This window comes from Oncorhynchus clarkii, chromosome 4 (genome assembly GCF_045791955.1).
Source record: "Oncorhynchus clarkii lewisi isolate Uvic-CL-2024 chromosome 4, UVic_Ocla_1.0, whole genome shotgun sequence".
Lineage (NCBI taxonomy): Eukaryota > Metazoa > Chordata > Actinopteri > Salmoniformes > Salmonidae > Oncorhynchus > Oncorhynchus clarkii.
In genome coordinates, this window is record NC_092150.1 from 5703056 (window position 1) to 5726256 (window position 23201).

Consider the following 23201-nt stretch of genomic DNA (forward strand, 5'->3'; position numbering starts at 1 on the left):
GGGAACGCAACTCAAGGGCAGAATAATTATCACTATGTGATCTTGTAGACATTGATTCAGCTTTGATCTAGCTTTAGTAAACAAGCCCCATTCTTTAGAGTAACATGTTCTCTGAACAGTTGAAGGAGTTTAGCAGAGACTGTTTGTAAAGTACATGCTCGTGCACAGAAGCATCAGGACCTTTAGCAGTCACTCCGTTATAAGGCTATAATTTAATTAGTTCTTTAATCCAAGATTTCCAACACAAGTCACACATCACTGCAACACACAACAAATAATAAAACGAGCAAGAAAATGCCCTAATGCTTTTTAATTAAGTTTAATATGTTTGCATAGAAAAGCTAGACAAATGCATATGTAACAGTATAACTTTAGACCGTCCCCTCGTCCATACCCGGGCGCGAACCAGGGACCCTTTGCACACATCAACAACAGTCACCCACGAAGCATCGTTACCCATCGCTCCACAAAAGCCAAGCGAGGGGAACTACTACTTCAAGGTCTCAGAGCAAGTGACGTCACCGATTGAAACGCTAATTAGCGCGCACCACCGGTAACTAAGCTAGCCGTTTCACATCCGTTACACATGTCTATAATAATGTAGAGATGAAGGTAGCCTATAAGATCATTAGAGAGACCCTTGGTTACCCTTAACATGCTGACCAGACCGGACACATCACGTGCGCGAGTGTCGCAAAATACATTTAGAAATCCATGTTATTAAATTATTGCACCCACACTGCTCGCGCACGCCAACGAGCGTCTGCGTTGCCAAGGGCTAAAATAGAAGTCAGTTCTATTTCTGACGCAGATCGGGCTTCAAGTCCTGCCTCTCCCATCTCCTCAATGGTTTATAGAAGCAGGTACCACCCACGTGCCATCTCCTCATTGGTTGTACCCACGTGGGTGATTGAAAGACAAAATGTTTTGCCGGTCGTCGTGGTAATACTATGAAAGTGTAGATGCCAATCACCATATAAGTTCAAAGATGAAAAAGCCTGGAAGAAGGAGAGATGAGTAGAAATGATTCAGTTGGCCGTTTTATGTGTGGATTAATTGTCGGAGTAGAGGACCTTGTGCATTTCAGGTAAAATAACAACTCAATGTTTATATCCCAGGACAAATTAGCTAGCAACAGCAAGCTAACTAGCTAAATTGCCATACATGTTTAATGCTTTTTGACCTGTCCCCAAATTAATGTCATTGGTTCAGAGTTTGTTTTGATATTTTAACCTGCGTGTCGTGATTGCGATTGGTGTAGGGGGACAAAATAAATTTATGCACGATAGCGCACGCGAGCAGCCGGTTTGGGTTCCGTGTTAAGATAAATGGGGTGGCAGGTAGCCTAGTGGTTGGAGTTTTGGGCCAGTAACCGAAAGGTTGCAGGATTGAATCCCCGAGCTGACAAGATACAAATCTGTTGTTCTGCCCCTGAACAAGGCAGTTAACCCACTGTTCCCCTGAACAAGGCAGTTAACCCACTGTTCCCCTGAACAAGGCAGTTAACCCACTGTTCCCCTGAACAAGGCAGTTAACCCACTGTTCCCCTGAACAAGGCAGTTAACCTACTGTTCCCCTGAACAAGGCAGTTAACCCACTGTTCCCCTGAACAAGACAGTTAACCCACTGTTCCCCAGTAGGGCATCATTGTAAATAAGAATTTGTTCTTAACTGACTTGCCTAGTTAAATATTTCATGCAGTTAAAGTGGCATTATTATTTTTTTAAACAAAAACAAACGAAAACAAAAAAACTATTTGTTATTGTTTGAAACCCAGATCGGCCCTTTAATGTAAATAACATAGTTGATACAGCCATTTAAAAATATTGTTAATTCAACAACATTGAAGGGGTTCTGCTTGTCACACTCAGTGTCATGACAGCCAAAACTTGTCAACGTAAATCTGGTACTGCCCATCTCCACCTTCCTGTTACTGATAGACATCACCTGACATCAAGGTGTTTTTCTATGCAGAGTACCTAGCATCCGGGAGTCACACAAACAGCGTTGGAGTCAATTTAATCTTGTCTACCGGACAGCTCTTTCCAGGTGGGAACAAGGTTTTGGGTCAATTCCAAAAAATGTAACTGCCATTGAGTTCTCTCCCTTCAATCCAATTCCAGTCTTATACGAATTCATTAAAAAACAACCACATTCTGTAAGCCCTAAAGTGGAATATTACAGAAACACTACAGAAACAGGAGATAGACTAGTGTCCTGTCTAGGGGGTGTACTGTACATCAAGCTGACTCACACTACAGAAACAGGAGATAGACTAGTGTCCTGTCTAGGGGGTGTACTGTACATCAAGCTGACTCACACTGCAGAAACAGGAGATAGACCAACGTCCTGTCTAGTGGGTGTACTGTACATCAAGCTGACTCACACTGCAGAAACAGGAGATAGACCAACGTCCTGTCTAGTGGGTGTACTGTACATCAAGCTGACTCACACTACAGAAACAGGAGATCGACTAGTGTCCTGTCCAGGGGGTGTACTGTACATCAAGCTGACTCACATTACAGAAACAGGAGATCGACTAGTGTCCTGTCTAGGGGTGTACTGTACATCAAGCTGACTCACACTGCAGAAACAGGAGATAGACCAACGTCCTGTCTAGTGGGTGTACTGTACATCAAGCTGACTCACACTGCAGAAACAGGAGATAGACCAACGTCCTGTCTAGTGGGTGTACTGTACATCAAGCTGACTCACACTACAGAAACAGGAGATCGACTAGTGTCCTGTCCAGGGGGTGTACTGTACATCAAGCTGACTCACACTACAGAAACAGGAGATCGACTAGTGTCCTGTCTAGGGGGTGTACTGTACATCAAGCTGACTCACACTACAGAAACAGGAGATAGACTAGTGTCCTGTCCAGGGTGGTGTACTGTACATCAAGCTGACTCACACTACAGAAACAGGAGATAGGCTCCTACTTTAATAAATGGATCACTAGTCACTTTAAACAATGCCACTCTAAATAATATGTTTACATATCTTACATTACTCATATCACATGTATATACTGTATATTATACCGTCTATTGCACCTTGCCTATGCTGCTTAGCCATCGCTCATCCATATACTTATGAGTACATATTCTCGTTCACCCCTTTAGATTTGTGTGTATAAGGTAGTAGTTGTGGAATTGTTAGGTTAGATTACTCGTTGGTTATTACTGCATTGTCGGATCTAGAGGCACAAGCATTTCGCTACACTCACATTAACATTTTTTTATTTTTTTATTTTATTGTATCTTTATTTAACCAGGCAAGTCAGTTAAGAACAAATTCTTATTTTCAATGACGGCACTGCCTGTTCAGGGGCAGAACGACAGATTTGTACCTTGTCAGTTTGGGGATTTGAACTTGCAACCTTCCCGGTTACTAGTCCAACGCTCTAACCACTAGGCTACCATCTGCTAACCATGTGTATGTGACCAATAAAATTTGATTTGATTTGATATCGTGATGTTAATTTTTGTTTCCAGCGTTAATCCTAACCTCGTGTAAATATAGTACTACTTTAGTACTGTATGATAAAACACAAAACAACAAATATATATTTCTGTATTATAATGTCAGGGATGACTCTCTAACTGTCATCCACCAAAGCTCTAAAGCCTTGTTTACACTGCAGGCCTTAACGCTCAGATCAGTTTTGTTTTTCAAATCTGTTTTGGAATACTGACTGTCCAAACAGTTACAAGTGAGCAAATCACCTTTCTGTGTGTATTCAGACAGCAGTCATTTGTTGACATGGCTACGCTAGTTGTCTTAGTAATGTGTGAGCAGTGGTGTAGGCTGATTGGTGGTGGCACTCATGCTTCCTATCACTCAGAAGTTAAGTAGCAAGCTAAGGTGACAATAATGCCTGGCCGTTTCCTAGTTGTTTTGAATGTCCAGAATCATAGTGTAAGAACACTTTTAAAGACTCGAAGGACAAGATTATCCAACTTTCAAAACAAGTCGGGTTTTCACTTCAAACTGGCAGTGTGAACAAAGGCTAAAGAGGTTTCACAGCTTAATAAACCAAAGCTTTCTAAAACAAGGTGCATGCACTTCTACAAGAAAACAAACAACGGACAGAATTATTGGAAGGTTGCATTTTAATAAGATAAGTAAGCATAAATGTCTACATTTTAAATATGATTTAATCTACATTTTACATATAAATCAAAGCGATTAGATAAATAACAGCCATGTGAAGCAGGGTAGCAGGGTGTTCCTTAGTAAGCAGCGAGTGGATTGGTGCTGGACCATTCCCATCTGTATTAGTACAGATCCCATTTACACCAGCGTGTTGCTGCGTGTCCTGCGGGCAGGCACCCTAATGGCTCTGTTGCAGTCGCTGTGTCTGCAGCTACATTCCTCCACGTGTAGGTAGGTGTAGGGCACCACATCTCCATTCAGACACCGTAGGTCCACCGTGCGGTTACTGGACCGGGACTCCTGGCAACAGGCACACGAGTGGTCCAGAGACGCAGCCATGGCAGAGTACCTGGAGGACGGGAGTGAAAGAGAGGTGTTCACAGAGATTAAGAGATCATCTACTCCCCAAGAGACAAAGACACCTCAACAAATGACACGTTTCACAAAACACAAATACATTTAGGGGGTGTGTGTGTGTGTGTCCCAGACACAGATTAAACCTAGTCCTGGACTAAGAAGCATGTTCAATGGAGATTCCTTTAAAATGATTTTCAGTCCATCACTAGGCTTATTAAACTGGACACTGGAACCCTCCCCATGGTGTTGTGGCTGTGATGAGGATCCACTGGGTTGTGATATTAGCATTGTTTCCACACTCACTTGGTGAAGGTGTTGCAGGATCCCTCACAGTACGGCATCTCCACCTCCTCAACAGACTGGCAGCTCTTGTGGTTGATGAAACTCTTCATGGATCCTACCTTACAGGCCTTGTCCTTCTCCACACCTGGTATTGGAGGGAGACACATCGTTATACATGATCCGTCTGGAAAGACCGTGAAAAAGAGCTGCACCTGTTTGAGTTCACTGACTACAAGGTGGCTCTCCTTGTCAATCATTATCAATGAGGAATATCAGTGGTTTTATGATGCATGAATCTGATCGCATTCCAATCCTGATATAACACCTTTTAATATTTCACTTTCATACTTACAAATTCTACAGCAGCCGTTTGCAGCGGTCTGAATTGAACCCTGTGGAGAAAAAAGTTTCAACGTTTTCTTTACATAATACATTTCATATTAGGACAAGAGAAGTTTCTGTTCTTGTTATGTTGTGTCCTGTACTCACAGGCTGGCCTTTCTGTTCTTGTTATGTTGGGTACTGTACTCACAGGCTGGCCTTTCTGTTCTTGTTATGTTGAGTACTGTACTCACAGGCTGGTCTATCTGTTCTTGTTATGTTGTGTCCTGTACTCACAGGCTGGCCTTTCTGTTCTTGTTATGTTGAGTACTGTACTCACAGGCTGGTCTATCTGTTCTTGTTATGTTGAGTACTGTACTCACAGGCTGGCCTTTCTGTTCTTGTTATGTTGAGTACAGTACTCACAGGCTGGCCTTTCTGTTCTCGTTATGTTGTGTACTGTACTCACAGGCTGGCAGTTGGCCTGCTGGAAGGGTGGGCAATGGATGTTGGAGCTCTGGGTCAGATAACTATCACCGTTCTTCACACAGCTGTACTGCTGGCACTTGTCACCAGGAGCAGACCATGTATCTCCATGCTGGACACACACACACACACACACACACACACACACACACACACACACACACACACACACATTTTACATTAAATGTTTGTCATTTAGCAGACGCTCTTATCCAAAACGTTTTTTAAATTAGTGCATGTGTCTTAAGATCGCTAAGTGAGACAACAACATACACCACTCGTAGTGGGTGGGGCGGACTGGGACTTATTTAACACACTCTTTAAAGACGTAGGGTGTCAGAGGTTTTAGGGAGATGGGCAGGCACTCCTCTGTCCTCATATTATGGGGAAGCTTGTTCCACACAAACACACACAGCCGCACAATCAATATAGACATTTAACAGAGACTTACTTACTACTTCTTAGTTAATCTGTGACAGTTAAACTGACAGAAACGGTACCTACCTTCAACAACTGCATGGTCCCATTGATCTGGAGGACACAGTGGGTCTGAACACATTTACCACAGCAGTCATCTGAGCTGTAGCCCGGCTCCTGGTACTCATATCCCTGCAGGAGAAGAGGAACACATGAGTGACTTGCTGCAACACCTAAAAATAATGATGATAATGATAACACACATTATTAAAGTGTGAATACAACCGATTGCCTTCCCAGGAGACTCTATAGAATAGAAGAACTCAAGAACAGATGTCTCACCACCAATTGAGAATGATTTTAAAAGCAAGGACTGGGCTTAATCTGTCGGCAGTTCTGAATCAGACAAGGTTTACTTACTTACTTAATCTGGGTCTAGGAAACCAGCCAATTTAAAGTATAAAAACTCGTTGACTGAATACATTTAAGCTACTCAATGGTATTTAAACTCTTGGTAAATATTTGAAATGTGAGCAGACACGGCAGCTGTACCAGTTGTTACCTTTTCACAATCTTCGTCACATTGCATGAATCCACAGTCAATTTGGTAATGACCAGACTTGGGGTCCACTTTGTTGGTGCAGGTGCACTCCTGGCACTCTGATCCCGGTACTTTAGAATTGGGCTAGAAGAACAAGTAACTCATTACACATTACTTCAGGGGAACCAGGATACCCACTGTCTCTGACACAGGGGAACCAGGATACCCACTGTCTCTGACACAGGGGAACCAGGATACCCACTGTCTCGAACACAGGGGAACCAGGATACCCACTGTCTCTAACACAGGGGAACCAGGATACCCACTGTCTCTAACACAGGGGAACCAGGATACCCACTGTCTCTAACACAGGGGAACCAGGATACCCACTGTCTCTAACAGAGTGGAACCAGGATACCCACTGACTCTAACACAGGGGAACCAGGATACCCACTGTCTCTGACACAGGGGAACCAGGATACCCACTGTCTCTAACACAGGGGGACCAGGATACCCACTGTCTCTAACACAGGGGAACCAGGATACCCACTGTCTCTAACACAGGGGACCAGGATACCCACTGTCTCTGACACAGGGGAACCAGGATACCCACTGTCTCTGACACAGGGGAACCAGGATACCCACTGTCTCTAACAGAGTGGAACCAGGATACCCACTGTCTCTAACACAGGGGAACCAGGATACCCACTGTCTCTGACACAGGGGAACCAGGATACCCACTGTCTCTAACAGAGTGGAACCAGGATACCCACTGTCTCTAACACAGGGGAACCAGGATACCCACTGTCTCTAACACAGGGGACCAGGATACCCACTGTCTCTGACACAGGGGAACCAGGATACCCACTGTCTCTGACACAGGGGAACCAGGATACCCACTGTCTCTAACAGAGTGGAACCAGGATACCCACTGTCTCTAACACAGGGGAACCAGGATACCCACTGTCTCTGACACAGGGGAACCAGGATACCCACTGTCTCCGACACTATTTGACATGAACCCATATAGCGTATGAGATTTACTGTACACATTCTGCAATATATTAAAACAAGTATATACCAACAGTGTTTATTTATGTAATGAACATTTCAGATGAGAGAGCAGAATAGTTTGTCATTACCAGGTATTCAACGCCTTTGTGAAGACAAACTCTTTTAGGCTCTGAAAGAGACAAGAGACACAAACAACCAATTGAGAGAGAGACACAAACAAACAATTGAGAGAGAGACACAAACAACCAATTGAGAGAGAGACACAGACAACCAATCCATGGGACTGTCTAAAAGAACGGGTATTATCTCAGCAATACAAACACAGGAATACTAGATAGTCTAGATATAGTTAAAGAGACCATACCACATGTAGATAGTATAGATCTAGGTAAAGAGACCATACCACATGTAGATAGTGTAGATAGTCTAGATAGTCTAGATATAGTTCAAGAGACCATACCACATGTAGATAGTCTAGATAGTATAGATATAGTTAAAGAGACCATACCACATGTAAATAGTCTAGATAGTCTAGATAGTATAGATCTAGGTAAAGAGTCCATACCACATGTAGATAGTGTAGATAGTCTAGATAGTATATATCTAGGTAAAGAGACATTACCACATGTAAATAGTCTAGATAGTATAGATCTAGGTAAAGAGTCCATACCACATGTAGATAGTGTAGATAGTCTAGATAGTATAGATCTAGGTAAAGAGACATTACCACATGTGTGCTCTGGACAGCATTTTCCCTCAGGGACTGAAACCACTGGCACAAACCCAATAGGACAGTTCATGTTGGTAGGTGGGCAAGTGCTGCTGTCACAACCTAGGAGGGGAAACAATAGCAGAGTATGGACATAATAATATGAGCTGATTCATGTCTTCACTATGTGTGTGTTTTCAACACGACTGAGCTGAGCCCAGCTGTACGGCACTGGCCTGGTTACACATCCACCCTAGATCCTGGACCCGTGCTGGAAAGGACAATGTGAAAAGAACATATCCAAGCCAGCACAGTACGGTTCAGGTCGGCACAATACTGTTGAAATAGATCTGAGTATAATATGTAGGGTAAAAAAGTGTTGTGAGATCCTTACGGCAGGCGAGGTTGGAGCAGCATGGATCGGATGGATCGGTTTGGTTGACATATACAAAGCCTGGTCCAGTGCATATCTCTATTGGTGGTTTGGAGCAGACCTTGGGTTTACAGTTCACAGTCTTGGTGGACTCCAAACAAATGCATTCCTGGCACTTGTACTCAAACCTCTCGTTGAACTGTGATAAGATACAACAATAAGGGAGTGTGATTCTATCAATGGGTTTGGTCAAATGTAGTGCACTAAATAGGACATAGGGGGCTAAATATAGGGCATAAGGGGGCCATTTGGCATTCAGACAATGTGGATAATACTGTGTGGATGCTGTAAGTAGGTCCTCATATAAACCTCTGGCATCATCCATGACAGAGCCAGTGGACTAGATAACAGTCTATATTAATTAGTCAAATAAATAACGATGAATCAAATCCAAAACGCCTAACGTACCTCTCGCGGAACTCCTTCAGGGTCAATGCATCCTTCAAAAACACAAACACAACCATTTATTAGAACATTCATAGACCTCAAACATCCTTGGAAAGGTTATGTCCTAACCATCTTCTCTGTGTCGTCAACATGAAATGGACCAATGGCAGTAACTGGGAACACTCACCACACTTATCAACACAGATCCCTGAGTCCTTGTTGAAGAGTTTCATCCCATCAGGACAGAAGCAGCCTTCTGTGGTGAAGTTCATCCTAGACTCGTCTGGACTGTAGAACACAACATTACAGTGACAACTCCTATTTCCTATGTACAGCAACTCTATATTTAACTGTAGGTAGGTATTTTCTCTCTGTCTTATTTGACAGTCATAACGTTGTCTACCTCAGTTAACATAAAACATGAAAGCAAGGATGTTTTTGCGCTAGACAATCTCTAAATAGAAACCTACTTGTCATCACAGGTTGGCTGTTCTGCAGGACCGCAGGGCTTGTAGACTTTGTCAGCTGGACAGTCGCTGGCTGTTGAAGAAAGATACAACTCAGTCTATAGTGACACCCGAACCCCCTGTCTCAGTCTCCAGTATATATACTGCAATAGTCTATGTGCCGGGGGGCTAGGTTCAGACTGTCCTATCTGGTATAATTCTCCTGTCATCTCTGGTGTCCTGTGTGATCTTAAGTATGCTACCCCTAATTCTTCTCTCCCTTTCTCTCTCTCCCTTCACAGAGGACCTGAGTCCAAGGACCATGCCTCAGGACTATCTGGCCTGACGACTCCTGGCTGTGCCGGTCCCCAGTCAACCTGGTCGTAATGCTGATCCAATTTCTGCTGTTGTGACTGCATCTATGGAACCCTGTCCTGACCACCGGATGTGCTGTTTCGACCCTCTCTCTCTCTCTCTCTCTCTCTCTCTCTCTCTCTCTTTCTCTCTCTTTCTCTCTCTCTCTCTCTACCAAACCTGCTGCTGAACGGTCTGGCCTTAATGGCCATGTACTCTTACAATCTCCGCCAAGCACAGCCAGAAGAGGACTGGCCACCCCTCAGAGCCTGGTTCCTCTCTAGGCTTCTTCCTAGGTTCCTGCCTTTCTAAAGAGTTTTTCCATGCCACCGTGCTTCTACATCTGTATTGCTTGCTGTTTGGGGTTTTAGGCTGGGTTTCTGTATAAACACTTTGAAACAACTGCTGATGTAAAAAGTGTTATCACAATGGAAAAATGTTCTGACTACAGTAATTATTTACAATCAGTTGATTGTAGGACTGAAGCCCGATACTATATTACACAATACAAAGGGGAACCAGACAAGGATGTCCACTATCTCCATCATTTATCACTTCAAATACAAAAATGCACTAATCTAATATTTACAAATAGAAACCCCCCTCCTCTATTGTGTGTTCATCTACAACACACACTAAGTTGTGTTAGTATAGTATTGTTCCTGGTCTGATCTACAACACATACTAAGTTGTGTTAGTATAGTATTGTTCCTGGTCTGATCTACAACACACACTAAGTTGTGTTAGTATAGTATTGTTCCTGGTCTGATCTACAACACACACTAAGTTGTGTTAGTATAGTATTGTTCCTGGTCTCATCTACACAGTTCCTTGTTCCTGGTCTCATCTACACAGTTCCTTGTTCCTGGTCTTCTACACAGTTCCTTGTTCCTGGTCTTCTACACAGTACTTCATATCTCTTCAATGGTGGACTTATTTATCTATCCTTATTAGGTGAGTCTTATTTAACCTGGTGAGTCAGGATGCTTTCAACGAGTACAGTAAGCCTACCACAGAGCTCGGTGTGGTTTCTCCAGTAGATGCATACTCCAAACTGGGCACAGGCAGCAGCGTATGTCTGCAGACTGGTGCACTCCACCGCTGGGTTGGACACGTGGCAGCTGTCATAGACACAGCCCTTGTAGAAGTTGTCAGGTGAGACAAATGGATGACAGGCTGCAAAAATGCTGTGGATTGAAAACCAGAGATGAAAGAATATGAGAAAAAGACCTTCCAAATACGCTGTAAGATTCATTTTGGTTTCTGTCAGACACCAAACACACATTTGTGTATAGGTTAGGGGTATAGAGCTACATCATTGCATGTGAGAATTTAGTCTGTGATAAGTTAGATTGTTGATAGTTACAAAAAGTTTTATAACTTTACTCAAACTCCTGACAGACTGTTTAATGGAGTAGCTAGCCCCTCAGGACAGACTGTTCAACGGAGTAGCTGGCCACTCCTGACAGACTGTTTAATGGAGTAGCTTGCCACTCCTGGCAGACTGTTCAATGGAGTAGCTAACCCCTCATGACAGACTGTTCAACGGAGTAGCTGGCAATTTTCCCACACAGCATTTGTGTCATTTAAATCACCCTAAGCATGACATTTTATTAGAGAACTTGTACAGTGCCTTTACGAAGGTGGACCTGTCCTTCAGGAGATCACAGTGCCTTTAGGGAGGTGGACCTGTCCTTCAGGAGATCACAGTGCCTTTATGGAGGTTTACCTGCCCTTCAGGAGATCACAGTGCCTTTACAAAGGTGGACCTGTCCTTCAGGAGATCACAGTGCCTTTAGGGAGGTGAACCTGTCCTTCAGGAGATCACAGTGCCTTTATGGAGGTTTACCTGTCCTTGAGGAGATCACAGTGCCTTTAGGGAGGTTTACCTGTCCTTCAGGAGATCACAGTGCCTTTAGGGAGGTGGACCTGTCCTTCAGGAGATCACAATGCCTTTAGGGAGGTTTACCTGTCTTTCAGGAGATCACAGACAGAGGAGTCTGGCTTGCATGGCTTCTGTGTGGGTTCAGGGAGAGGAGAGTTGGTGGGGATTCCAGGTGGCACATGGCATTCAGGTTGGTAGAGGTCCTTGGCTGGCCAGTAGTCTGCCATCACAGCACAGTTCTCCACCAGCTGTCCTCCAGGCAACATGCAGTCATCAGCCTTGTTGTTGCTACATGTTCCTGGAAGAGATGCATACAGTTCAGGTTCAAGTCGTTTATTTTGCCATTTGCAGCTATTAAAAGTAATACATACATTGGACATCTTTGTTGGAGCACTCTCACATTTAGTACAGCACATACAGTAAAAATATCAGACACAACAACCCATAGGGTTTTGGTAAAAAGAACCCAAACAGATCTGGGACCAGGCTAGTTGTTCACCTCCAACCTTGGATAAATGATTTCCATCAATTCAAAGACTTCTCCATTAGGCTTTCTCACACCATGCTCAGAATACAAAGTGACCGCTCTCTGTTTAAGTTCAGTGATTCACAATCATTTCTCAGCTCTTATGTTTAAATGCCCAAGATACATAGTTTGAGGACAACAAATGAATGAAACTAAGTCCTTACCACAATGACCCTGTGTATTGTTGCCAAAGTGTTGCCAAGGAAGGTTGACGCTGAAGCCAGTGACTCCAAAGGTAACTACCACCTGGAGGTGTGCTATCTCCAAGACCATGTTGATACCAGAGTTCATCACCTTCACACCGTGCCGCGTGAAGGGTAGTCTCAGGGAAACTCCATCAATAAGAGCCTGAAAGACAGATGGCAGGGAGAGAGGGATGAAAGACAGATGGATGAAAGGGGGGGGATAGAAAAGGATAGGAAAAAGGGATGGAAGAGAGAGAGATCAATCTTCAGGATCTCTTAAAGAAAATGGAAGGTGACCGCAATACTTACTAATATCATGACATTACAGGTTGAATTAAGTTGATGGAGAACATCAAATTCATATGTTGTATCAATGAAAGCTACGGATGTTGAGAACTAATGCACAATTCAGTACAGAGAATGAAATAATGGAAGAGAATTGTCTTTCATTTTCACATAAATCATTTCTCAGTCCTTTAGGCCCCAAATCCAGCCATTCAACATATGTATGGCCTGAATTGCTTATATTGATTTCTGAGCCAGTTTATCCACTTAAGTTACCTCCAACTGAGCAGCTCCAATGAGGTTGTGATTCTTCAGTGTTATAACTGTTGAGCGGTAGGACACGATGATGGATCGAGGACAAGACACGTCCTCGGTGGGATCACAGTTGACATTGTCGATGTAGATCTTGAAGTGGTGACGCGGCAACATCTCCTCCATCAGCACATAGGTACAGTTCCCTTGGAAGCTGTAGAAGAGCCCGTCGAAGGTGATGTAATGGGGGTCTCCCCAACCCTCACAGACGCCTGTCATGAAAATAAACACGGTTATAAAGCAGACAGACATTACGATCCTCTGTCAAATGATTTTTTTTTTTAATGTATGAAGTAATATTTATATTGAGTATTTATATTGAGTATTATTCCAAACGTTAGTGATAAGGACGTGTATGTTATTAGTTACAGAAACTGGACATGGCCATCTACCTTCCTGACCAGGTCAGAGGAGAAGAAGAAGCTTTCACAACTCACAGTCACACACAAATCGTTGGCAGCAGTAGAACTCATCCCATTGTAGCACTGGTTTCTTGCCATTGGTACATGTGATTGGCTCAGGCTTTGGGCATTCATACGGAATTATCTCAATGGTGTTGTTTTCAATGCATCTGGCCAAAGTGCAGTTGCAGAGCCAGAAAGTTTCATTTTGCTGATATTTTAGAGAGAAAATAAAATTGCATGTCATCAGAGAGCTTTCACAATTCACACAGGAATCAATTAATAAGTCTCTGAAAGGACTTTTCGACCTCGTTGACATCAAATGTTGGCCATGTGTTGTCGATGTTAAGGGAGCCCAGTTGATTATGTGATGGTTATATTGAGGTACTTACCACTTTGTCCCACTCAGGACAAGTGATTGGTGGAGGGGTTGGTGACCCAGTTGTGGTTGGTATTGAACTGACAACATTTCCTGGTGTCGGAACAGTTATTGGAGGACCAGTGACAACCGATTCATGGGTTGTTGGTGATGTGGTTGTCATTGGAGTTGTGGCTTCTGTTGTAGTTGGTGGTTTAGGTGTTGTTGTAGGAGCTTTAGTGGTTGTGGTGTCTATGACAGGGGTGGTTGTGGTTGGTTTTTCTGTTGTCCTGGGGGTTGTGGTTGGTTCTTCTGTTGTCCTGGGGGTTGTGGTTGGTTCTTCTGTTGTCGTTGGGGTTGTGGTTGATTCTTCTGTTGTCGCTGGGGTTGTGGTTAGAGTTATTGCTTCCGTTGTAGTTGGTGGTTTAGGTGTTGTTGTAGGAGCTTTAGTGGTTGTGGTGTCTATGACAGCGGTGGTTGTGGTTGGTTTTTCTGTTGTCCTGGGGGTTGTGGTTGATTCTTCTGTTGTCGTTGGGGTTGTGGTTGGTTCTTCTGTTGTCGCTGGGGTTGTGGTTGGTTCTTCTGTTGTCGTTGGGGTTGTGGTTGATTCTTCTGTTGTCGTTGGGGTTGTGGTTGATTCTTCTGTTGTCGCTGGGGTTGTGGTTTGAGTTATGGCTTCCGTTGTAGTTGGTGGTTTAGGTGTGGTTGTTGTTGGTGGTAATGGTGTGGTAGTTGGTGGTGTTGTTGTTGGTGGTGGTGTGGTTGTTGGTGGTGTTGTTGTTGTTGGTGGTGGTGGTGTTGTTGATGGTGTTGGTGGTGTTGTTGTTGGTGGTATTGGTGTGGTTGTTGTTGGTGGTAATGGTGTGGTTGTTGTTGGTGGTGTTGTTGTTGTTGCTGTTGTTGTTGTTGGAATTGTTGTGGTTGTTTCGGGTGGTATTGGTGTGGTTGTTGTTGGTGGTATTGGTGTGGTTGTTGTTGGTGTTGTTGTTGGTGGTATTGGTGTTGTTGTTGTTGTTGTTGGTATTGGTGTTGTTGATGGTGTTGGTGGTATTGGTGTTGTTGTTGTTGGTGGTATTGGTGTGGTTGTTTTTGGTGGTATTGGTGTGGTTGTTGTTGTTGGTGTTGTTGTTTGTGTTGTTGTTGATGGTGTTGGTGGTGTTGTTGTTGTTGGTGGTGCTGTTGTTGTTGGTGGTGGTATTGGTGTGGTTGTTGTTGGTGGTATTGGTGTTGTTGATGGTGTTGGTGGTGTTGTTGTTGTTGTTGGTGTGGTTGTTGTTGGTGGTATTGGTGTTGTTGTTGTTGGTGGTATTGGTGTTGTTGATGGTGTTGGTGGTATTTGTGTTGTTGTTGTTGGTGGAATTGGTGTGGTTGTTGGTGGTGTTGTTGTTGATGGTGTTGTTGTTGTTGGTATTGGTGTTGTTGATGGTGTTGGTGGTATTGGTGTTGTTGTTGTTGGTGGAATGGGAGTTGTTGTTGTTGGTGTTGTTGGTGTGGTTGTTGGTGGTATTGGTGTTGTTGTTGTTGGTGGAATTGGAGTTGTTTTTGTTGGTGTGGTTGTTGGTGGTATTGGTGTTGTTGTTGTTGTTGGTGTTGTTGTTGATGGTATTGGTGTTGTTGTTGGTGGTGGTGTTGGTGTTGTTGTTGGTAGTATTGCTGTTGTTGTTGTTGTTGATATTGTTGTGGTTGTTTCGGGTGGTATTGGTGTGGTTGTTGTTGGTGGTATTGGTGTGGTTGTTGTTGGTGTTGTTGATGGTGGTATTGGTGTTGTTGTTGGTTTTGGTGTTGTTGATGGTGTTGGTGGTATTGGTGTGGTTGTTTTTGGTGGTATTGGTGTGGTTGTTGTTGGTGGTATTGGTGTTGTTGATGGTGTTGGTGGTATTTGTGTTGTTGTTGTTGGTGGAATTGGTGTGGTTGTTGGTGGTGTTGTTGTTGATGATGTTGTTGTTGTTGGTATTGGTGTTGTTGATGGTGTTGGTGGTATTGGTGTTGTTGTTGTTGGCGGAATGGGAGTTGTTGTTGTTGGTGTTGTTGGTGTGGTTGTTGGTGGTATTGGTGTTGTTGTTGTTGGTGGAATTGGAGTTGTTGTTGTTGGTGTGGATGTTGGTGGTATTGGTGTTGTTGTTGTTGTAGGTGTTGTTGTTGATGGTATTGGTGTTGTTGTTGGTGGTGGTGTTGGTGTTGTTGTTGGTAGTATTGCTGTTGTTGTTGTTGATATTGTTGTGGTTGTTGTTGGTGGTATTGGTGTGGTTGTTGTTGGTGGTATTGGTGTGGTTGTTGTTGGTGTTGTTGGTGTTGTTGTTGGTGTTGTTGTTGATGGTGTTGGTGGTGTTGTTGTTGTTGGTGGTGCTGTTGTTGTTGTTGGTGGTATTGGTGTTGTTGTTGTTGGTGGTATTGGTGTTGTTGATGGTGTTGGTGGTATTGGTGTTGTTGTTGTTGGTGGAATTGGTGTGGTTGTTGGTGGTGTTGTTGTTGTTGTTGGTATTGGTGTTGTTGTTGGTGTTGGTGGTATTGGTGTTGTTGTTGTTGGCGGAATGGGAGTTGTTGTTGTTGTTGTTGTTGGTGGTATTTGTGTTGTTGTTGTTGGTGGAATTGGAGTTGTTGTTATTGGTGTGGTTGTTGGTGGTATTGGTGTTGTTGTTGTTGTTGGTATTAGTTTTGTTGTTGTTGGTGGTGTTGTTGTTGGTGTTGTTGTTGTTGTTGTTGTTGTTGGTATTGGTGTTGTTGTTGTTGTTGGTATTGCTGTTGTTGTTGTTGGTTGTATTGGTGTGGTTGTTGTTGGTGGTTTTGGTGTGGTAGTTGTTGGTGGTGATGTTGCTGTTGTTGTTGTTGTTGTTGGTGTTAGTGTTGTTGTTGGTTTTGGTGATGTTGTTGATAAACATTCAACGCAACAGAGGACTCTAATCTTATAGTTAAAGCACTTAAATGGTCTCTGAGTTTGTTTATTTTCTTCACATATTAACCCGAAGTCAACATCGCACTCCACAACTTGGCCTGTCGAAGCTACATAGTCCTCTAAGCTTGTATTTGGATAGTCTGTAGCTACACATTCAATATCCTGTGGATCTTTACACACTTCTTTTCCACTCTGCGTGATATTCCAATACGTTTCCCAGTCACTCTTATCTTTATCATCATCTTCATCATACCATTCTGACCACTCACAGGTAGGAATACAAGGAGTAGTTGTTGGCTCTGGTGTCTGGGGGGTAGTTGTTGGTGGTATTGGTGTGGTTGTTGTTGGTGGAATTGGTGTGGTTGTTGGTGTTTGGGTGGTTGTTGTTGGTGGTATTGATGTTGTTGTTGTTGGTTTTGGTGTGGTTGTTGTTGTTGGTATTGGTGTTGTTGTTGTTGGTGGTATTGGTGTGGTTGTTGTTGGTGTTGTTGTTGTTGGTGTTGTTGTTGGTGGTATTGGTGTTGTTGTTGTTGTTGGTATTGGTGTTGTTGATGTTGGTGGTGGTATTGGTGTTGTTGTTGTTGGTGGTATTGGTGTGGTTGTTGTTGTTGTTGTTGAGTGTGTTGGTGGTGTTGATGTTGTTGTTGATGGTGTTGGTGGTGTTGTTGTTGTTGGTGGTGGTGTTGTTGATGTTGCTATTGGTGTTGTTGTTGGTGGTATTGGTGTTGTTGTTGTTGTTGGTGGTGGTATTGGTGTTGTTGTTGTTGGTGGTATTGGTGTTGTTTGTATTGGTGTTGTTGTTGTTGGTGGTGTTGTTGCTGGTGTTGTTGTTGGTGGTATTGGTGTTGTTGTTGTTGTTGGTATTGGTGTTGTTGATGGTGTTGGTGGTATTGGTGTGGTTGTTGTTGGTGGTATTGGTGTTGTTGTTGTTGGTGGTATTGGTGTGGTTGTTGTTGGTGGTATTGGTGTGGTTATTGTTGGTGGTGTTGTTGTTGGTGTTGTTGTTGGTGGTATTGGTGTTGTTGTTGTTGTTGGTATTGGTGTTGTTGATGGTGTTGGTGGTATTGGTGTTGTTGTTGTTGGTGGTATTGGTGTGGTTGTTATTGTTGTTGTTGTTGTTGGTGTTGGTGTTATTGTTGTTGTTGATGGTGTTGGTGGTGTTGTTGTTGTTGATGGTGTTGGTGGTGTGGTTGTTATTGTTGGTGTTGTTGTTGTTGGTGTTGTTGTTGTTGGTGGTGGTATTGGTGTTGTTGTTGTTGGTGTTGTTGTTGTTGGTGGTGGTATTGGTGTTGTTGTTGTTGGTGGTATTGGTGTTGTTGATGGTGTTGGTGGTATTGGTGTTGTTGTTGTTGGTGGAATTGGTGTGGTTGTTGTTGGTGGTATTGGTGTGGTTGTTGGTGTTGTTGTTGGTGTTGTTGTTGTTGGTATTGGTGTTGTTGTTGTTGATGGTGTTGTTGTTGTTGTTGTTGTTGGTGGTGTTGTTGTTGGTGGTATTGGTGTTGTTATTGGTGTTGTTGGTGGTATTGGTGTTGTTGTTGGTGGTGGAATTGGTGTGGTTGTTGGTGTTGTTGATGTTGTTGTTGGTGTTGTTGTTGGTGGTGGAATTGGTGTTGTTGATGGTGTTGGTGGTTTTGGTGTTGTTGTTGTTGGTGGAATTGGAGTTGTTGTTGTTGGTGTGGTTGTTGGTAGTATTGGTGTTGTTGTTGTTGTTGGTATTAGTTTTGTTGTTGTTGGTGGTGTTGTTGTTGGTGGTGTTGTTGTTGTCGTTGTTGGTATTGGTGTTGTTGTTGTTGGTATTGCTGTTGTTGTTGTTGGTTGTATTGGTGTGGTTGTTGTTGGTGGTTTTGGTGTGGTAGTTGTTGGTGGTGAAGGTGCTGTTGTTGTTGTTGTTGATGTTAGTGTTGTTGTTGGTTTTGGTGATGTTGTTGATAAACATTCAACGCAACAGAGGACTCTAATCTTATAGTTAAAGCACTTAAATGGTCTCTGAGTTTGTTTATTTTCTTCACATATTAACCCGAAGTCAACATCGCACTCCACAACTTGGCCTGTCGAAGCTACATAGTCCTCTAAGCTTGTATTTGGATAGTCTGTAGCTACACATTCAATATCCTGTGGATCTTTACACACTTCTTTTCCACTCTGCGTGATATTCCAATACGTTTCCCAGTCACTCTTATCTTTATCATCATCTTCATCATACCATTCTGACCACTCACAGGTAGGAATACAAGGAGTAGTTGTTGGCTCTGGTGTCTGGGGGGTAGTTGTTGGTGGTATTGGTGTGGTTGTTGTTGGTGGAATTGGTGTGGTTGTTGGTGTTTGTGGTATTGATGTGGTTGTTGTTGTTGTTGTTGGTGTTGTTGTTGTTGGTATTGTTGTGGTTGTTGTTGTTGTTGGTATTGGTGTTGTTGTTGTTGTTGGTATTGGTGTGGTTGTTGTTGGTGTTGTTGTTGTTGTTGTTGGTATTGGTGTTGTTGTTGTTGTTGGTATTGGTGTGGTTGTTGTTGTTGGTGGTGTTGTTGTTGGTGGTATTGTTGTTGTTGTTGGTATTGTTGTGGTTGTTGTTGGTGGTAATGGTGTTGTTGTTGTTGGTGTATGTGTGGTTGTTGTTGGTATTTGTGTTGTTGTTGTTGGTGGTATTGGAGATGTTGTTGTTGGTATTGGTGTTGTTGTTGTTGGTGGTATTGGTGTGGTTGTTGTTGGCTTTGGTGTGGTTGTTGTTGTTGGTGGCATTGGTGTTGTTGTTGTTGGTGGTGGTGTGGTTGTTGGTGGTGTTTGTGTTGTTGTTGGTGGCATTGGTGTTGTTGTTGGAGGTTCTGTTGTCAATGTGGTAGTTGTTGGTGTCCACGGTGTTGTTGGTGGTGTTGGTGTGGTTGTCTGGGGGGTTGTTGTTGATGGGCCTGTTGTTGGGCATTCCTCAACACACTCCCCGGTCTCTTCATCAAATATTGGCCTATCTGGAGGGCATTGTGGGTAACAACCTAAAAAGAAGACATTGTGATTTAGTTGTTTTGATTGAGTTATTACAAATAATGAAGTTGAGGTTAAGAAAAACAAATTGATATTTTGCAAAGAAGGGCATGTGCATATGGAACTAACATGCAGGCTGATGCCAATCAAATCAAATAGCATGCTGCCTCACCTTCCAGATTGGGAAGAGGGTTGTCACAGGTCCCATTTAGATTCAGACAGGTCTTGAAGCAAGGTGTGTGGCAAGGGCTGTAATGCCATTCACATTCACCTGGATCGTTGTAGTAGTCACAGAACACAGCTACAAAAGGGAAGACGTACAGGGTCATACACTGAATACACATTGCCCTCAGCAAATGGCACCCTATTCCATATGAAGTGCATTACTTTTTATCAGAACCCTATGTACCCTGGTCAAAATCATCCACTGTAATGTTACACATTAAGATATCTATTTTAACCAACCAGCTAAAATATACTTTAGATCCACATCCTCACATTGTCACCATGTTTGGGTTCTTTCAACAGCATATTCATTTACTTAGCATTGTAAATTCTAATCAGTCAAATTACACCAGACATGCCAAATCATTTCAATGCCAAGCCTGACAGTCAAACAGTGGAAGTGTGTGACCTTTGGGACACAAGCATAATGAACCCCAAAAAATGTGTTGTACTTACGACAAATTTCTGGTGTTCTCCATGCAACACAGACTCCAGCTTCGGTGCAGGCCTGGGCGTAGGCTGCTACAGCTGTACAGAAACACTCACAGTCTCCGCCAGTATCACAGGCACAGGAGTCTTTCACACAGTTCTCAAAGTACAGACTAGGGTCTACCTGTAAAATACAAACAGAGAGAACACACATGATGCACTAATACTGTATTATCATTTTTTTGTTTCTTAGAGATTTATTCAAAACACATTTAACAACAGACATGTTCATGAATAAAATCATCGAGGATGACAAGAAAGTCAATGTTTAAAACGATTTGGGTGTATTTTTTGGTTCAGAAGTTTGACTGTCCACCATCCTATCAGTGTTCTGTCTGAACCTTTCACCTGGTTTCTAGTTGTACGGTTTATACATAGCAATCCGTTTCAGCACTGTACCTTCTTGTGACACAGTTGGAAAGTCTTTCCTGTGATGATGCTGCACTGCATCTTAGCCCAGTTGTGACGGTTGGGTCTGGCTCCACATGGGTCCACGTTGCTTTCTGCATCGGGACAAGTGCTTGACACTTTCCAGCTGTTAGCAAACTCCACAGGGCTGCTGACTATCATCTGACCTTGTGTGGTGAAGTCATCTCTGCCTTCTCCATTATAGTTCCCACACAGGCCGCACACTGCTCCCTATAGACACATAGAAACGATAAGGCAAACACAGTGGAACTGTACCAAATCAATCACTGTTAGCAATACAAAATGCACTCTGATGTCTGATGTCTTGTTCATCTATTACATCACAGGCTCTCTATGTGAAACCTTACACTATGCTGTGGCTCCAGGACGATGCGGACGGTAGTTTTGCGGTCCCACAGCACTGCGATCCCGATGTCTGACTCAACAATCAGGTACAGACCGACGGTCCTCACTCGGTACTGGATCTGAGAGCCCACTCCTAGGTCCACCACTTCATGGGTCCCCTTTGATAGTTTCAGCTCTGTTCTCTGTAAGGATAAGGATTTATCACTTCCTGTTCACAGACAATTAGAGCTGAAATGTTTTTTCCCCAAAATCCCAGTTTTTCCAGAAATCCTTGTTGGAGGATTCAAGGATTGCCTCCTTATTCCCTTGTAATTTCCGAAAATTTGTAATTACGATTTCTGGAAAAACAGGGAATTTGGGGAAAGTTACCGGAATTTTGCAAAAATTTGACATACACTTTATAAAGCTTTATATGAAGAAATAAAATGGCTTGAATGTCGTACTGATTTTTGCAGTTAGTGGCTATTTGGAAGAAAGTTTTACTTGCAATGATTGTGATGGTGATTTGACCTACTTTAGTTGAATTCACTAATTGTACTGTCTCTCTGAATAAGTCGCTCTGAATAAGAGCATTTGCTAAATAATGCTAAATTATGTATTTTTTGTATGTATGAATGTCAAATGATCTCTCATTATGATCCAACGGGTATAGAGAGGAGAATGGCTCAATATAAAGCCTGGAGTGGAGTAAATGAAATGGTATCAAACACATCAAAACCAGTCATGCATTTGATGCCATTCATTTCATTCCGTTCCAGCCATTACTATGAGCCCATCCTTCCCATTGAAGGTGCCACCAGCCGCCTGTTGGAGTGTATCATTTGTCCAGTCTTACCCCCAGTTGAACCCTGACAGACTTGGAGCAAGTGGTGCCTGTGGTTCCACACGGTATGTTCTCTGTGATCACCATGAATTTGTCCTGGACAGGCCGGTTCCCACATTTGTTCTTAAAGAGAGACAGAGGGAGAGAGTACTTTAGAAACCAAATGAGACTTTTGCCATTTAAATGATTAGTTGGTAATATAGAAGACAATAGCAGTACTATTATACAAACATATTTTTTTGTATAAAAACACATCACAATTGAATTGAAATGTATTGCATTGTATTGAAATGTCCTGATAAGCATGAATTACCTGGACAGCCACATAGCCACATTTTCCTTGGAAGCCATACGTGCGCTCATCAAAGGTTTTGTAATGGCCACTGCCGTAGATGGTACAGGTTCCTGGGCACTTCTTATCTGTGCACTTCCATTTCCCACTCTTACAGGTGCTACATGTGTACAGTATGAGAGACACTAAGTCAACAATCCTCTTCAAATACAATCCTGATCACATTAGCTAGAGAGGATGAAGGAAGCCCTCATCTCGTGTCATGAAATCTCATTCCATTTCATTTTCATCTCCATTCCTTTTTATATTGTATTGTATCATATCATACCGCATAACCTCACATTGTATCGTTTTTGATCAGAAAGTAACGTATAACCATAAAACCTCAATAACTCACCAAGTGTTACATCCGTTTGGGATCTGTTTTCCTGGGGCGTAGAGGAATCCGTCATGGCTGCATGGGCATTCATGTTTATTCACACACATGCCTTTCCCATCCTCCCACAGACTCGTGGGACACTTGCACCCAGACTCACACTCTGCGGAGAACTGTGGTCAAGGAGAGAGACAGGAATTAAATAAAGAAGTCAACCCTTAGGTCAGGTACTAGTGGAAGTCAACAAGTCAACTCACACAGTCCATGAAATCCGGGTTCCTACAGCTCCGTGTACACTGTACTCCCAGGTCATTGGAGCAGTTCAAGAACACCTTTGGCGACTGGCAGGCTGTAACAGAAGCAGTTTCATTATTATTACACAATAAGTTGTCAAATTAGCTCTGGGTTCAAATACTATCTTTCAAATACTTCCAGTGCCGGTTTAAAACAGATTTAAGCCTAGTCCTGGACTCAAGTAATTGAAATTATCTCTCATATA

General features: G+C 43.0%; 1 protein-coding gene across 1 annotated transcript in view; it reads right to left on the reverse strand.

Moving 5' to 3' along the window:
* Nucleotides 1–4296: 4296 nt before the first annotated feature.
* The window catches only part of LOC139407473 (mucin-2-like), a 46542-nt gene continuing 27637 nt past the window's right edge, over nucleotides 4297–23201 (reverse strand). The window contains exons 20-46 of the mRNA XM_071151269.1: nucleotides 22960–23051; nucleotides 22724–22875; nucleotides 22348–22486; nucleotides 22047–22157; nucleotides 21214–21393; nucleotides 20837–21076; nucleotides 20405–20561; nucleotides 19896–20024; nucleotides 19602–19734; nucleotides 14327–15671; nucleotides 13536–13710; nucleotides 13063–13310; nucleotides 12481–12664; nucleotides 11875–12088; nucleotides 10917–11092; nucleotides 9576–9645; nucleotides 9293–9393; nucleotides 9127–9158; nucleotides 8680–8857; nucleotides 8304–8408; nucleotides 7705–7745; nucleotides 6584–6706; nucleotides 6109–6213; nucleotides 5588–5716; nucleotides 5150–5189; nucleotides 4819–4942; nucleotides 4297–4507 (exon numbers count right to left, since the gene is read on the reverse strand). Coding sequence (XP_071007370.1) covers nucleotides 4297–4507; nucleotides 4819–4942; nucleotides 5150–5189; nucleotides 5588–5716; nucleotides 6109–6213; nucleotides 6584–6706; nucleotides 7705–7745; nucleotides 8304–8408; nucleotides 8680–8857; nucleotides 9127–9158; nucleotides 9293–9393; nucleotides 9576–9645; nucleotides 10917–11092; nucleotides 11875–12088; nucleotides 12481–12664; nucleotides 13063–13310; nucleotides 13536–13710; nucleotides 14327–15671; nucleotides 19602–19734; nucleotides 19896–20024; nucleotides 20405–20561; nucleotides 20837–21076; nucleotides 21214–21393; nucleotides 22047–22157; nucleotides 22348–22486; nucleotides 22724–22875; nucleotides 22960–23051 — 4934 coding nt within the window. The remainder of the gene's footprint in view (nucleotides 4508–4818; nucleotides 4943–5149; nucleotides 5190–5587; nucleotides 5717–6108; nucleotides 6214–6583; nucleotides 6707–7704; nucleotides 7746–8303; nucleotides 8409–8679; nucleotides 8858–9126; nucleotides 9159–9292; nucleotides 9394–9575; nucleotides 9646–10916; nucleotides 11093–11874; nucleotides 12089–12480; nucleotides 12665–13062; nucleotides 13311–13535; nucleotides 13711–14326; nucleotides 15672–19601; nucleotides 19735–19895; nucleotides 20025–20404; nucleotides 20562–20836; nucleotides 21077–21213; nucleotides 21394–22046; nucleotides 22158–22347; nucleotides 22487–22723; nucleotides 22876–22959; nucleotides 23052–23201) is intronic.